Source organism: Microsporum canis, genomic scaffold (genome assembly GCF_000151145.1).
Source record: "Microsporum canis CBS 113480 supercont1.3 genomic scaffold, whole genome shotgun sequence".
In the NCBI taxonomy this organism is placed as follows: domain Eukaryota; kingdom Fungi; phylum Ascomycota; class Eurotiomycetes; order Onygenales; family Arthrodermataceae; genus Microsporum; species Microsporum canis.
In genome coordinates this window covers 1,201,710-1,217,132 of record NW_003299167.1, presented here as the reverse complement: position 1 = coordinate 1,217,132, position 15,423 = coordinate 1,201,710, and the positions used below count along the sequence as shown (strand labels likewise).

Here is a 15,423-nt window from a genome sequence, read left to right as displayed (position 1 = left end):
CAGGCTACATAGCGATGAGGTCAAGAAAGATTCTCCCTCCTCTATCAGATGAAGCTGGTCATTTTTCTTGAGGAAATACTAAGCATGATATTCACCCCTTTTGTTCTCTGGTTCAGTCTTTCCAAAGTGTAGTGATCGATTGATAGATTTCTTCCGTGAATTCACCGTTCACGTTGACGGGCTGGGATATGTCTGTTCATTCGCAGTTTTCGACTTCAAAAAGGGCAACAATGTCATCCCGCAGGACCGTGATGATGCAAACCCTGGTGCGCCTGCAACCGGCTTACGAAACGACTATTACTCTACCAAGGATGGGAAAATGCTGGCATCCTATTACGGATTCCTAGACCATTACTCTAGTAACCCTACCGCAGGCGGGACACACGCCTACATGCTACATCGACGGCAGAACCCACAATCCTCGGCTCAGCCGGGGACCTACAATAGGATGAACAGCGGGGACCCAGGCATGGACCGATACGACCGTGGGCCGCAGCGATCGATACACCATATGTTCCCTAACCTGGGAATGGCGAATCTCAAATCTCCTCCCCGCGATCCAGCGGCTGTGGGAGGACCAATCTCACCGCTGCCATCGATGCTCCTGGACTCCCATCACCAGCCCTCCGCGTCCGGATTCAGGTCCATGAACCGTCTTCCGGGGCCATCATCCCGCGCCCGACCACCTCGCCAGGCAAACGCCATGAGAGGCGCCATCCCCGATGCCATTGAGTCCCAGGCCACGACACCGAAACTGACGGCCCGGGGATCCAGCAAGACCGCATCCAGCAGCAAGCTTGCAGTAGACGACAGCCATTTCGAAGAGTCCTGGCGTATGAACCTCGCCGCCGATGTTGACGACGAAGAGGGAGAACCAGACGAGGACATCAACGAGGTTGTCGAGGGCGCAGGCGTTCTGGGCTTGATACAGCAGTTCCAGATGGCGGGAAACGAAGGCCGTCGAGCAGTAGGAATGTGAATACCGCCACCTATATACACATAGGCCGTTGGAGTTGTATTGGAAGTTCTCATCTTGTCGTTTCTCATGTCATTCCGCTCTAGAGAGCATCTGGCGTTGGAGGTTGACCTTTGGCAGCAGCCCGGAACGGTATCTAGATACACAAAGCTATCATTATATTTAATATCTATCTTAGTTACATCCCTTACTCAACTCCGTCTCTATAAGTACTCCGTACAAGTACATAACTCCCCCCTTGATATCAAAGCCCACTTAGCGCAGCCACCAAAGGTTTTTTTATTTATTTTTTTTTTTTTTTGGACCCTTGAAGAAGTTCTCCAAATATTTTGGCATCTCCACGAAATTCCTTTTTAATCGTCCTTTGAAAAAATTGGTCAAGGTTAGAAGAAGGCCGTTCGTGCGATGATGTAGGGAGTTTCTGGTCGCTGTCCATTCCTTTTCATCTGTCCAATATCGTCCTTGTCTTCTTCCTGTTCACCTTCGTTTCGGGGCCAAAAAGAGGCCTGATTTACACGGAAGAGCCCCCGATAAACCAGAATGTTTCGCTTTCGCCGGTATCGAGTCTACCTGATCTTCTCTATCATATCAATCCTCGCCATCATCCATTTCTCTGGACTGTCGTCGTCGTCTTCCTATGCGCCGTCTGTTCCTGTCCTGAAGCCCGGACGGCCTCAGTCTCAGCCGGGACAACCACAGCCGCCGGCTAGAGGCGAGGAGAAGCAACAGAAGCCTATACCACCGCCGGCACCGCCGAAACCTGAGAATGGGCAGGGTTTACTGCCTGGTGCAAAGGCTGTTACATCTACCGTCGTGAATGCTGCGAAAGAAACACCACCGGCGGCCATACCTCTGCCTTCTCCGGTAGACGACATACCGAACAGCCAGATCATCGAGCCAGAAGGGAAAGGAAGACAGGAAGTCGAAGAAGAGGAGGAGGAGGAGGACAAGGGAGAATCGAACCGTGCAAGATGGGAAAAGCAGCCAGAACACTTCCCCGTCGCCTCGACCGATGTTATCCCACTGCCTACCGGCACACCGAAGAAGCTTCCCAAGATCCAATTCGATTTCCCTGCCGAATCTGCCCAGGCGAAAGAGTCTCGAGAGCAGAGGCTAACTCAGATCAAGAGCTCGTTGAAACATTCATGGGACGGATATAGGAAGCGTGCATGGACTCACGATGAAGTGCGACCACAGTCTGGTGGCTTCCGGGATCCCTTCATGGGCTGGGGTGCTACGCTGGTCGATTCTCTCGACACGCTTTGGATTGCTGGCATGAAGGAGGAGTTTGAAGAGGCTGTCCGAGCTGTTGGAAAGATCGACTTCAAGACCAGCAAGAGGAACGATATCCCCTTGTTCGAAACCGTTATTCGCTACCTTGGTGGCCTCATTGGTGCATACGACATTTCAGACGGACAGTACAGGACTCTCCTTGACAAGGCTATCGAACTGGCTGAGATTCTGATGGGGGCGTTTGATACGCCAAACAGGATGCCGGTTACCTACTACATGTGGGCTCCGTAAGTTGACTCTATTAATGGATACCTTTACGTACAAACAATTGGCCATGGCCTGTTTCTAACATATACTTGCAATATAGTCAATTTGCATCGCAGAGACACCGCTCGGGCACCAGGGTTGTGCTGGCTGAACTCGGCTCTCTGTCTGTCGAGTTCACCAGACTGGCTCAGATCACGGAGAACAACCGCTACTATGATGCGATAGCCCGTATCACAAACGCCCTTGAGAAATGGCAACCTGATACAAGCATCCCTGGCCTCTGGCCTTCATTCCTTGACGCTTCAGGGTGTAAAGAAGTCAAGAAGAACAAGAAGAACAAGAATAAGAAACCGGTAGAGCAAAGCCCGGACTCTCCCAGGTCTATCCCACAAGCCAACGGCCACCAAAAGCGAGACAAGTCCGAACCGGATGGAGAGTCTTTGCTTCCAGGCGAGGAGCCAGCGAATTACGGAGGTGGTGCCTCTCTTCCCAGCATCAACACAGCACCTCCTTCGAAGCTAAACATGCCTAGCAAGCCTGCTCAACACCAAGACGCTGGGTTTGACGGTGACTGCGAGGACCAAGGCCTCACGTATCCGCCAGGGGTACTTAGTGCAACCTACACTTTAGCCAGTCTTGCAGATTCAACGTACGAATACCTTCCAAAGACCTATGCGCTCCTTGGTGGCCTAAACGAGCAGTATAAAAACATGTACAAGCAAGCCAGGGATGCGACTATGAAGTATGTTGCTTTCCGGCCAATGCTTCCAGATTCAAAAGATATCCTTTTCATCGCCGACGTCACAACTTCTCTCATGGAAGGTGATGACAGCGATTTCAGGTACAACTATCACCCGTCCCACCTTGGCTGCTTTGTTGGCGGTATGTTCGGGGTCGGCTCCAAGCTCTTTGGCCTTGACCAAGATCTTGAAATTGCGGCGAAGATGGCTGACGCTTGTGTTTGGGCTTATAACGCTACAACCTCGCATATCATGCCTGAGGGCTTTACAGTCCTCCCATGCAAGGATATCAAAGAATGTGAGTGGAATCAAACTGCGTACAATCATGCTGTTTACCCCTATACCGTCAATAAATCCGGCAAAGAGTCCCTTACGGTGAGAAAGGGAGGCAAAAAAGCTGGGATCAACCCAACTGCCACACATAGACCGGAGGCGCTCCCAACGGCACCTTATCCAGACAAACAGAAGATGGGCCGACATCAGAAGATGCAGTCTCCCACTGGAGCCGGAGGCATTATTGCAAAACGAATGGACGCAGCCGAAACACCTATCCCTGACCGAATCGTCGCGGATCTGTCCAAGCCAGTTCCGGGTGGAGCAGCAGTAGCTACCTCTACCGCCATGTCACACGCACAGCTTGCAGACATGCATATCAGGGACGAGCGTATTCCCCCCGGTATGACGAAAATAACCTCGTCAAAGTATATCCTTCGACCCGAAGCCATCGAGTCGGTATTCATCATGTACCGCATCACAGGTGATGAGGCCTGGCGAGAAAAGGGCTGGGACATGTTCAAAGCCATCGAGCGTGCCACAAAGACGCAGTTTGGTAGCTCCGCCATAGACGATGTCACCAGCAACGAGCCCATTTTCCAGGACGAGATGGAATCCTTCTGGCTCGGTGAAACGCTGAAGTATTTCTATCTCCTCTTCAGCGACCCTGATGTGGTTAGTTTAGACGACTATGTCCTGTAAGTCTTTCTCCCCTTCTCCTCGCAAGAACTCCGTCCGGCATAACCTTGAAGAGCTCTCTATCTAATTCTATTCTGCCCAGCAACACGGAAGCGCATCCCCACAAACGTCCCTTAGCGTTCTGACGGCGTGCTCGCGTATAGTATATATATGTTAAAATATATTGTGATATGCAGCTTTTAAAACTATCATAGTACATACTTCGTTGCCCCTCGGAGTCTTATACTTCTATAAGCCACCATTCCGGCCCTTATGACGATATATCAATCGTGCGTTTATGGGGGGTCGATTTGAGTGCTCTGTATATTTTATCCCGTTGCCAGCCCTTTTTTTTGCGCGTGGACAGTTGAGTTACATGGAAGATAGATATATATGAATTAATAAATGAAACGCAATTTTCTCGCCTCTTGTCCTCTTGTCTGGAAGTATGTATGAAGTAGCGAAAGCTAGTAATATGTAAGTCGTTGTATATCAGATATCTCACCACGTCTCAGTGTATATTCAACCACCACCGTCTTCGTCTCACACTCTGTTTGCCTTTGAATTAACCTTGCATATACGGAGTACATATGCATATACATACATAGAATACACACTTCGTCCGCCGTACTTTGGTCCATCTTGGAGCCCCACGCTGGTCATGTTGCGGTGCAGCCCCTGACTAGCGCAACCGAACGAACCCCTGAGAAAGAAGGCCCCGAAACGACGGGTGTGAGGATGGGCAACCCCGTCTATACCCCGTCGGCCCTGGTCAGTATCAAAGCTGTGCCCAGAAAGAGATTCCAAGACACCTGCTGGTCCTTGTTATTTTGCCTTGTTCTCGGGAATCTACGCAGTCAGGCGTTGCAGATATACCCTGTCGAGAGGAGCAGCAGGTTCTTACATAGTACGGGAAGATCCATAACTTGGATCAGCAGAGAATTCAAGCAAGAAATTGCCTAATCTCGTTTGGAATCCTTGGAGAGCCCCCTGGAGCCCGTCCGTATATACTTACGATGTATACACTTACGACGAGTGTATATATAATGTCCTCGATCCTCCCGCTGGACTGGAGAGAGCTTCGTCATGCTGCCAGGCCGCGATTGTTTTGATTCCACAGGACGTTGATATAGTTGATCTATTTCTCCCTTGAATAAACAATTCAGCATATCTTTTCTATTCTCTTCTTCGCGGCTCGCTACTTTCTTTATATACTTACCTTGAGCTGCTCGACGTTTTTACTCTTTAATTCCTTGCCGTCTCGAGCTCAGAGACGTCCTCTCTCTCTATATATATAAAATAAATTCATAAGAGCCGGCTCTTTATTCCACTATTAAAATGGGTCTCAAGGACAAGATTGAAGAGAGTATGTTATTATTTGGGATATACATCACTTTATAGCAGTTGAATACTAACATATGTACCCTCAAGTGATGGAGTTCCGCCGTCTGGAACAGCGCTATGCTCGCCGCAAGAACCGACACACCCTTACTTATGGCGCTCAGTATGTCGATGGAGAGTACATCTACGGCCCTGGCAGCCCAGCTGTTTCACCAACCATGACCGCAGCCACAGTACGGAAACAGTCTACCGGAGGGAAATCCTCGAAATACGGAGGAAAGTAGTTTAAGAGGACAGCCGGATGAATGCCACAACGCAACGCAACCAGTGGCCTGGAGCCGATATAATTTTAATGCCGTGAAACGACGCCATGGTGAGAGATGGACGGTCATCTGCTGTGCTTTTGGCTGCTTCTTGGGGAGAGATGTCAGGGGCTGTGCCGCGACTGGGGAGGACCCAAGATCGAGAGTGTTGGAAGAGGATTGTCATGTTATAATAGATGGCAACGCATTTTTATACCTTTGCCTGGTCAATCGAGTAGAGGAAGATGGCACTATCACGAAGGACGGCATCGTAAACATTATCATAGTTACATCCAATAACGTTTCGGTCTCAAGGCGTTAACTATCTATGCACCTTCAATATCTGCTTGTTGATTAGGGTATATAGACGAGAAAGAATATGTCAAGCAAGCACCTGGTTTCCTACTACCTACTGCCAGGGGGAATATTTGGTGACCCAGGAATATAAACCCTTGGTCCAGGACAAACTTGATGTCCCGGAGTTTTCGAGAAGATTGTTACGTTTCTCCTGTCCAGGGGCTTTCCGTCCACATTCCAGTTGTTGACTCCTCCATATTTTTAAAGCTTTGTCTTCTCCCGAGGAAGACAGGGATTGCTAGAGCACACAACTGGGAATGGAGAGGAGAAGAGAGCGTGGGAGGATGTATGGCTAATTTAGAGACGATTAATTTATGGGGATCTAGAGCTCTACTATCGGGAATATTCTGATGAATCCTAGTGCAATTTTATATACACATTTAAACCATGTATATATTTATTTACTTGATGCCCGTTCCCCCCTTTTAACTCCCACTGGCTTTGCTATATTTGGATATTGTACGGAATGCTCCCATGTGCCGAATATATGCACAAACTATGCATTGCAAAGTCTTCCATCCTTGATATCGAGCTCAGCTGCGGCTTCCCATGGATTCCCTCAGCCCGAAGACGAGGGGCTCGTGTTTTCCTTTCAGTGTCCTCGAGTATGACATGGGGATAGAGGTTTCAAACGGAATTACATATGCGAGGCAAGCCTGAACCTGGTGCCGATGCGCCATTTCAACTTGCATGGGCAGGAAGAACGTTATAAGTGTAAGTACATATTTATGTATACAAGGGGGGACGGACAATTAACAGAGAAGCAAATAGGCTGTTACTATGTGGTGACCTGCCATAGATATAATTTTATACTACGTATATAAGTATACATGTGCACGGGTGGCTAGAAAATCTCTTTTCGTGGATCTCGTCACAGGGGCGATGACGGCGATTCACGGAAGAGCTGAAACAGGCTCGGCGCGCGGTTATGGAAATCTGAGAAGATGATCTCCAAATATGTGAGACGGAACAGGGTTCGTAAAAAGAATATGTGTAGAAATTGGCGAACAATGTCTGAGTATATCCTCTCTATCATTTCTTTGACTTCCTTTGCCCAATTCCGCTTAACCGACCGAATGTCCCAAGAGGTGTCTTCGATTTCACCGTAGATCCGCCCTTCTGGGCCGTAAGAGAGTCATTCCCCTGAGCTCCTTGACGTCGGACAGAGCCACCGACCCCGAGACCACCGGATGGAATATCGGCGAGTGGCCTGTCAATACCGCCACCATTAGATTCATACAGTGGGAGGGATGCCGTGGCCATAGCCGAAGCAGATATCCCGTTTCTTTCCAATTCAAGATCCCTCTGAGACCTACGGCGAGATCTTCTTGATCGTTCCTGGACGCTCTTAAATTTTTCAAGCAGGTCTACCCACCGAATCACGCTCTCCTCCCGAGCTTTAAGTCGTCCGGATCGTTCATATGGCCCAGTGCTTGATGACCCGGCTAGTGCTTGTCTATACGACAAAGTTAATTAGTCTGGATCTGAGATAAGACGATGTGGGCAAGCTTACGGTCGCATTCCGGCATACAATAATCCGATATTACTGACGCTATTGAGCCGATTTTTCAAAGCTGCAAATGCCGAGCTCTGTGGGAGCAGCATAAGAAGACCATAGAGGCATTTATATAAATATGGATATTTATCAGGCTCGAGGAGCTGTAGGCGAAGATCTTCAGCAAAGTTAGCAATTTTTTTTTTCTTCAGAGCATCGGTGAGTATACTGACAGGTGAACACTGGCGATTCAAGTAGCTGGACCAATTTGTCAATCTGAATCAACATATTAACGGTCATTTCTAACTCAGCACTGAAAGATGAAATTGATTAGCAAGTGAGCAAAATTCATGAAAAATCCAGCCATTCAGTTACTCACAATATTTGCAGGAGATTGTACGCCTGTTCATAGGCTTGAGCTAGTAAGCATAAGGAGAACGTTGCTACGGAATTGTGGCACCAGGACCTAAATAAGGCAACAAAGAACATTTGACCATCCTAAAAGACGTTAAAATGTGCGGCGCAAAAAATATCAGTTAAATATATACCTACTTTGGATTCTAGATTTCTTAGCCGCTTCCTGAGATCAGCAAGTTCTGGAGCAGTTATGAGGTTGTTGTTGAGATTCTGTATCATGATACTGGCGAATTCGATATCCTATAATACCATCAGCATCCAACGTGCTTTGGACAGAGTCAAATGGTGCCTTACCTCTTCCTTTTCGAGACAGTCTGCCAATGTTCGGTAGATTCGTTCTGGGCTGAGATTCATGCAAAGTTGCCGGATGATGAGATTACCACGACCTTCAAGGAGCTTTCTGTCCGTCGAGAATAGTTGGAGTAGGTCCACCATAAATGATGCGAAATAACTATCTTCACTATTTCGGGATATCTGGGATAGAAGCTGCAAGTCTCGAGTGACAACAGCTTCTGCCGGATCAGAGAGAGTTTTAAGAAGTGCAGGAAATGTTCCATCATGGAAAGCAAGGACTTTACGCGGCGCTTTGCGGTGGAGCATAATAAGCCATGCTAGTGCTGCAACTCTAGTAGCTTCATTTTCATTCAGAAATTGGAGGGTCAAAGCATTAACTGCGGCTGCATAGTCTAGATCTGATGTTTGCTCCGAAGACTGGGAAGCTACTACTGCGGGGGCTGGCTCAGTCCTAGATTCGGGTCGCGATGATTTGCGAGCTTCGCTAGACGCTATCGACGCCTGTCTTGTGATAGGAGTAGGTGTTCTGCGCTCCTCCCCTTCCTTACTACTGATATGGACAGTTGCCTGAGGAGGAGATGCCCGCGATGCTTCAGTTTGTTGTGATTCATCTGTGAGAGAGACGATGTACTGCATAAGAGATGTATTGACACGATTGGCAGCCTGTCGAACTTCATCTGAGCCGCTCGATAAAGTCGGAAGAACTTGTGACAGGAGTCGTGGAACAAATTGCAATATGTCTGCTGGACTTATTTCGAAGAAGCTATCAATCCAGCGGAGTGCTGTTAACTGGATTTCATCCTCTGCGAAGGAGACAGGTGGCTGTAAGTATTTGAATAGCATATAAGCAGAAAAATCATCGTGTACATACCGGAATTAGTATCAACAAAATTGACCAGAATCTCCAGTATTTTGGAGTGGTCAACGTGGACATCCTGGCCGGGCACCCAGTCTCCATATGGGTTGCTAAGATGTTCCTCGTTTGCAGTGGCAGATTCAGAGTCCGCAATAGCATTGTCACTCACTGCATTTGCAATGCTCAGGTCAGAGTCTACACTCTTGCTATCACTGGCAGAGACTTTGGACTGTCCGCTCTCATGCTCTCGCCGACTTTCTGCAATGCCCTTCTTAACTCTCGCTATCCGTTTTATCTCATTAAGGAATCTTTCCAAGAGCCCTTGGGTAGCTGTGTGCACGTCACGATTTGTATCACTGAGAAATTTAAATAGACCCCCTAAAAATGCCGGTAGGTAGGTAACGAGCTCAAGGTCGGGTATTGTATCCAGCAAGGTAAGCCATGAGACCAGGAAACTCCGAGCAAAGGGATTTTGGACATAGATTCGATCTTGGAGCAGAGGGATAAACCTTGCCAGTGAAAATGCCGTGGGAATATTTTCGAGCTCGTCTATATCCTTCCCGTCCTCTTGGTCTGATATATCCGGGCGTGAAACTTCTAGTGCGGAAACATAAGAAGCTGCGGATTCGGCGACGATGTCTTTTATTAGCCGATCGAGGAGCTCTGCACCGTTCTTTACCGACAGTTCTGAATCTGATGCTAGCTTTACACGGATGGTTTAGCAAACTGTTGACCTCATGGTGTATGATAGTAATGTAGAGTGCCTACCTTGCACAGAGCATCGAAGATATCGTTGAAGTAGAGCAGTATTTCCCCTTTGGCCACCTTCGCAATATTATACATGCTCTCACAGGCATAATATCTAACTCGAGCATCTTGTCCGGTAAAGCAAGCCAGTACTGGAGGTACAATCTCCTTCAGAAAGGGTGCAACCTCATCCTAACCGACTCGTTAACAGCCATTTCGTCGATCCTTCAAGTATTCCCCCCTTCCCGGAAGCACTCACCGAGCCCAGAGCAATCGCCGCAGCAGCCAGGCCTATCAGGCCTCCGTTTCTGGCATGGGGCTGGTGCACGGCGTAGGCGTATTCATGGCATAGCTGGTCGATTATGCCTTTGATTTTGGTGTGGTCACCCCTTGCTATAGACTCTCTAATAGTTTTCTCAAGTCTAGAGAAAGAAGAAGAAAAGGACCCCGTCAGCTTATCACGTAGTTATTCTTCCCTTCTGTAGATGAAACCGGGGGATGCCTTACTCCAAAGCACCCTGTTTTCTCTTATCGTAAAGCTTATCGTTCAACAACCGCTGGATGGACGGATCCATGAATATCGTCGCCATGGCGGTGAGTATATAGGAAGCAGGGTTTAATTATATCTGGAAGAATACTCTGCTCGCATGTTGCTATCGATTCATGGTGGATCTGGTGCTGGTGTTGATGGTTTTAAAAAGGCGGAGGGGAGCAGCCAATTGCTGTTTGCTACGGAACTTGGCTGCGGCGGTGAATCTGGAACGAGTTAAAAGAAGCTTCAACTTGTCCAATGTTGATAAATAAAGGCCGTTGGCTATTATAATATCGAGCAACCTGACTGCTTTTTCCGAGCTGAAATGAAAGGTCTAGAAACGCCGGGGCGCTTGTTGGTCTTCTGATGGTGTGTTTGTGTAGCTGAGAACAATATCTTGATGTTGTTTTTAAGAACTTCTTTTCTTTGACCAAGACACTAATGACGACATCCCGGGCCTTAGCATAGATATAAAAAGGACGTCGGTATATAAGGATATATATATTAACGGGAGTAAAGAGTGTCCTAAGTTTAAGAAATAGAGTAATATATTCCATGTTTCCCCCTATTACATCAATCGTGTGGCGTATAAAAACGTATAAAAACAAAATCTCGCTCCAGATACACATATAGAAAATGACTAGAACCCCTGATGGCTCCCTGGTATAACGATAAAAAAAATACTCCAATTAATGGCTGATATACTGAAAAACGGCGCTGACGGTTTGTTCAGTCGTCTCTTGTCTTAGCAATAGGTCCTGGATCTTATTCATGGGGCCCTTATCTCCCGTGTTGACAAAATGATTCCAAGAACTAGTATCGCCATATAGCATCGCAGGTGCTTTGATATGCTGCGTCCCATCCGGCCTGCAGCGCTTACACTTGAAGGTATCATGTGTGTCACTTGTCGTGTCTGGCTTGAATTGGAAGAGTTCCCGTAGTGAGTCGAGGCTGAAATGCCGCTCGACATCTTCTGCTGAATCAACCACACATGACGATAGAGATTGCTTATGCGATTGACGTTGAAAGATCTTTTCCTCAATCGTCCCTGTTGCAATGAATCGGTAAACGAAGCAGTCTTTTGATTGCCCATCACGCCATACTCGGGCCAATGCCTGCTGGTCTGCAGCTGGGTTCCAATCCGGGTCAAAGAGTACCAGGCGATTTGCACCAACCAAGTTAATACCACATCCACCTGCTTTGCTGGAAAGTAGAAAGACAAACTCTTCTCCGTTTGGGTCGTTGAACCTATCAACCAGCTTTGATCGTTTCTTGACACCCATTGTTCCGTCAAGGCGAATACAGCCGTACCCCCGCGATCGGCAAAGGCGCTCGAAAAGGTCTAACGTCTGGGTATAATTGCTAATCAATACGATCTTATCATTGGTATCTTGTCGGATACGTGCGAGCATGCGATCCAAGACCATCATTTTGCCAGAATACCAAGATTTGACCTCACGGTCGCCCCTGCGGCCATTGGATGATGCCATATCTTCAGGGAAATACTTCTCACATCCTGGTAGATCTTCCGAGAGCTTAAGGAGATCGGGATGATTACAAAGCTTTTTCAAGATGCCAATTGCCTTCAAGGGTTGGCTCCCCTTACCACGGAGGAGGCTCTTGATTTCGGGACTCTGGATAAAATGGTTATATAAGTCGAGCTGGAACGGAGCAAGGTTGCAGAAGACGACGTGTTCGTATTTAACTGGGAGATATTTAGACAGAAGGTCGTTGCTTCTTCGGATAATGAACTTGTTAACCAGGTTAAGAAGTTCCGCAAGACGTTCATTGCCCTTTTTCTGCTGTTCTTCGGTTCCGTCTGCATCACGACCGCGGAGAATTGGAATTTCATAAGTCTTATGAAATTCGCTGCGTGACCCAAGGATTCCTGGATTAGCAAAGTCTAGAAGACTAAAATACTCAGACAGGTCATTTTGGATAGGCGTCCCAGAAAGAATAACACGTTTCTGGACATTGAGCTTGTTCAGTGCTACGTATGTTTGACTGTCTGCATTTTTCAGACGATGGCCTTCGTCACAGAGCAGGAGCCCGATTTGCGTATCACGAAGCTCATCCGAGTTCATTCGTAGGGTTTCGTAGGACACAATTAAAACGGGTCGAACCACAGAACGACCGGAGGCAATAGCCCATTGCCGTAACTGGGATATTAGCTCCGTCTTCGAAGCTTTCCCGTCGATCACAAAAGGGTTAATGGCATCTTTTCCCAGCCATTTCACTAGAGCTGTCAGTATAATGTATATATAAATAGACATTCGTTGACATACCTAGCTCATTTGCCCAATTTCCTACCAGTGTTGCTGGACATGCGATAACGGCTTTTTGAACTGTCGATTTACCCGCCTCGGGAGATTGTTTAAGTAAAGTCCACATCAACGTAATGCATTGCAGCTATAAGCGTCAGTTCAGCATGATAAAATAACAAAGATTGAAACGTACTGTTTTCCCCAGCCCCATACCATCAGCCATTATGCATCCACTGGCATTCTTATCAACCAGTCCGGTGGTACATCGATATAGAAACTATGAATGTTAAAACAAAACCAATCGGATCAAACTTCTTCTGTATCGGAGACGTACCTTCACACCTTCGATCTGATGTGGCCTTAATATCTTTGCAAGCCTTGGATCAATAACAACAGGCACTTTCGGCCTCTCATCAACTTTTTTCTTGATCCCCAATATCTCTGCCAAACTTTTATGCACTAATGGCTGATCCAGAGTATTCTTCCCGATTTCCTCGTCATCTTTATCTCTAGGAACCTCTTTAGGCTCCTCTTTGGTATCTGGCTTGTCATCTATGGTTGGATCATAGAGGACGATCGCGAACTCTCCACTGGGATCATGTAGTGGCTTGACTACAAAGGACGCTCCACAGCGCATTCCTAACGTTGGGGCAGCACGGCCAGAACCGTAGTTACCGCTTGACTTATCGATCAAAGGGATGTGAAATCGCTGACGAAACGTGGCTTCTTTATCTTTGACTTTAAATACTGGGAAGCGATTTGCATCACGGTTTGCGAGGGCGAGCCGCTCCTCGTTCGTCCATGGTTTTGAGGCATCATCATCCACGCAACCATCTGCACCAGCATAGTTCACTTTACGGCGTTTGCGTGCAGGTTTGTCAGATACACGGCGGGTTTCTGAGCCAGGGCATTTGAATGGTTTGGAGAGGGCTAGTGATGCCTGGGACCCGGCAGAGTAGAGACGGCTGGGGTTCGAGGGCGTCGATCCAGCGACGGAAGACTTAGGTCGATGCCTGTGAGCGTAACGTAAGTAAGAAATAGAGGAGTAACTCTGATACTTAGCAATACGTACATTAAACCGTCCAAAAAACAAAAAGGTTATGATGGGCCGAATGGCTGCCTGTCGTTGACTTGACGAAGTTGACGTTATAACGCGTTTGTTTGCCTTTCTTAGCGCGTCAAATCACCAAATCGGCACGGCATCACGTGTTTAATTTAGCCTCGGCATCTCAAACCCCCACAAACCATCCCACCACTAGTATTAATTTACGTATATGTACAGTTATTAAAAGATAAGTATGGATTTGCATGAATAAATACTAGGGGTAGAGAGATGCATCAATGTCGGCAGATTTCTGGGCTGGATACCTCAGCGGTGCCGTGGGGATAGTTATCGGCAACCCGCTCGATGTGGTTAAAGTGCGACTTCAAGCTAGCACGGATGGAGGGAGAAGAGGGAGTCTTGCATGTTCTCGTCAATTTGAGTCGAAAAGTTCATTAGTTCGAGGTATCAACCTATTCTACAGAACATATACTCTGCGTTACCCTGCTTAACTTCTACGATGCAGGTGCCGCAGCCCCGGTCCTAACATATGGTGCTCTAAACGCAGTGCTATTCGCCAGTTACAACCGCAGCTTGACGTTTCTGGCACCACAGGTGAAGAACCCTACAGACCCCTTAGAGGCGTCCCTGGGCCAAATATGGGTTGCTGGTGCAGTAGGTGGGATGGCCAGCTGGGTTATTTCTTCGCCTACAGAGCTGGTGAAATGCTGTGCACAGATACGGCGGGGTGTGGGTACGGAAGCAGTATCATCATGGGGTGTTACAAAGGATATTGTGCGCAATAATGGATTTAAGGGTCTATATTTTGGTGGCGGTGTTACAAGCGTGAGGGATGCGGTGGGATATGGGTTCTAGTATGTTTGTTGCTCCCTAGGTGTGTGGTAGAGAACTGCTGACAGAACAGCTTCTGGTCGTACGAGCTCTGCAAGCGCATGGCCACGAGGAGTAATGAAACGTCACACCAGACAGCGATGAAGACGCTCTTATGCGGAGGGATAGCAGGTATAGTGACCTGGGCATCAGTATTCCCACTGGATGTCATAAAGACGAGGCTTCAGACTCAACCATTGTTTATCAGCACAGAGGCGAAGCCACCGCTACAAGTCCATGCACAAAGGATACATAGAATCCTGGGTGTATGGGAGATAACTAGAGAAGCATATAGGACTTTTAGCTTACGAGTATTTTATAGAGGGCTTGGGGTATGTAGCCTGCGTGCGTTTGGGGTGAATGCAGTGCAGGTAGGTTTTCCACCTCCCTAGAGTAACAGCTGAGAGCTAACCAGCTGTTATTTGCAGTGGACAATGTATGAGTGGATGATGAAGGTATTCAGTGAGAGACAAATTATGTCAACAATATAGACAGGGACTGCTATTCAATCTGTGTAAAAGTAGGGCTGTCTATGATCCGGTTGTAAATAGCGGCCACCTGCTACCCCTGCAGCAGAGGTATGCCCTTCTAGCCCAGACAGGCACTGTCGATGCATTTGTCGTTCGGCCCTTCGCACATCGCGGCATTACGGGCTGAAAGGAGCCTTGACGTATTTCCCCTCTGTACTCCGTCATCAGCATCCCGCGCGGGTTAAAAC

At 47.7% G+C, this 15,423-nt stretch overlaps 5 protein-coding genes across 5 annotated transcripts in view; 3 read left to right on the top strand and 2 right to left on the bottom strand.

The window, feature by feature from the left end:
• Nucleotides 1-979, top strand: part of MCYG_03306 (Atg9p) — a gene marked incomplete at both ends in the record, with an annotated part of 2,893 nt that extends 1,914 nt beyond the window's left edge. Inside the window, one exon of the mRNA XM_002847754.1 lies at nt 147-979. Within this exon, the coding sequence (XP_002847800.1) occupies nt 147-979 (833 nt within the window). The remainder of the gene's footprint in view (nt 1-146) is intronic.
• A 537-nt stretch (nt 980-1,516) lies between these two features.
• On the top strand, nt 1,517-4,191 carry MCYG_03305 (mannosyl-oligosaccharide 1,2-alpha-mannosidase IC; the record flags this gene model as incomplete). Its single annotated transcript, XM_002847753.1, has 2 exons — nt 1,517-2,496; nt 2,577-4,191. 2 exons carry the CDS (start codon nt 1,517-1,519, stop codon nt 4,189-4,191), a joined length of 2,595 nt encoding a protein of 864 aa, XP_002847799.1.
• Nucleotides 4,192-7,199: 3,008 nt separating this feature from the next.
• MCYG_03304 (vacuole morphology and inheritance protein 14) lies at nt 7,200-10,566 on the bottom strand (the record flags this gene model as incomplete). The annotated part of the gene is made up of 10 exons (XM_002847752.1): nt 7,200-7,623; nt 7,699-7,840; nt 7,896-7,975; nt 8,042-8,160; nt 8,215-8,319; nt 8,374-9,176; nt 9,245-9,932; nt 9,998-10,168; nt 10,236-10,398; nt 10,484-10,566. 10 exons carry the CDS (start codon nt 10,564-10,566, stop codon nt 7,200-7,202), a joined length of 2,778 nt encoding a protein of 925 aa, XP_002847798.1.
• Nucleotides 10,567-11,197: 631 nt separating this feature from the next.
• MCYG_03303 (DNA repair and recombination protein RAD54) lies at nt 11,198-13,975 on the bottom strand (the record flags this gene model as incomplete). Its single annotated transcript, XM_002847751.1, has 5 exons — nt 11,198-12,744; nt 12,794-12,917; nt 12,966-13,049; nt 13,107-13,785; nt 13,950-13,975. 5 exons carry the CDS (start codon nt 13,973-13,975, stop codon nt 11,198-11,200), a joined length of 2,460 nt encoding a protein of 819 aa, XP_002847797.1.
• Nucleotides 13,976-14,113: 138 nt separating this feature from the next.
• On the top strand, nt 14,114-15,362 carry MCYG_03302 (mitochondrial substrate carrier protein; the record flags this gene model as incomplete). Its single annotated transcript, XM_002847750.1, has 4 exons — nt 14,114-14,279; nt 14,341-14,689; nt 14,740-15,037; nt 15,282-15,362. The coding sequence occupies 4 exons, from the start codon at nt 14,114-14,116 to the stop codon at nt 15,360-15,362; spliced, it is 894 nt and encodes a 297-aa protein (XP_002847796.1).
• Nucleotides 15,363-15,423: the final 61 nt, after the last annotated feature.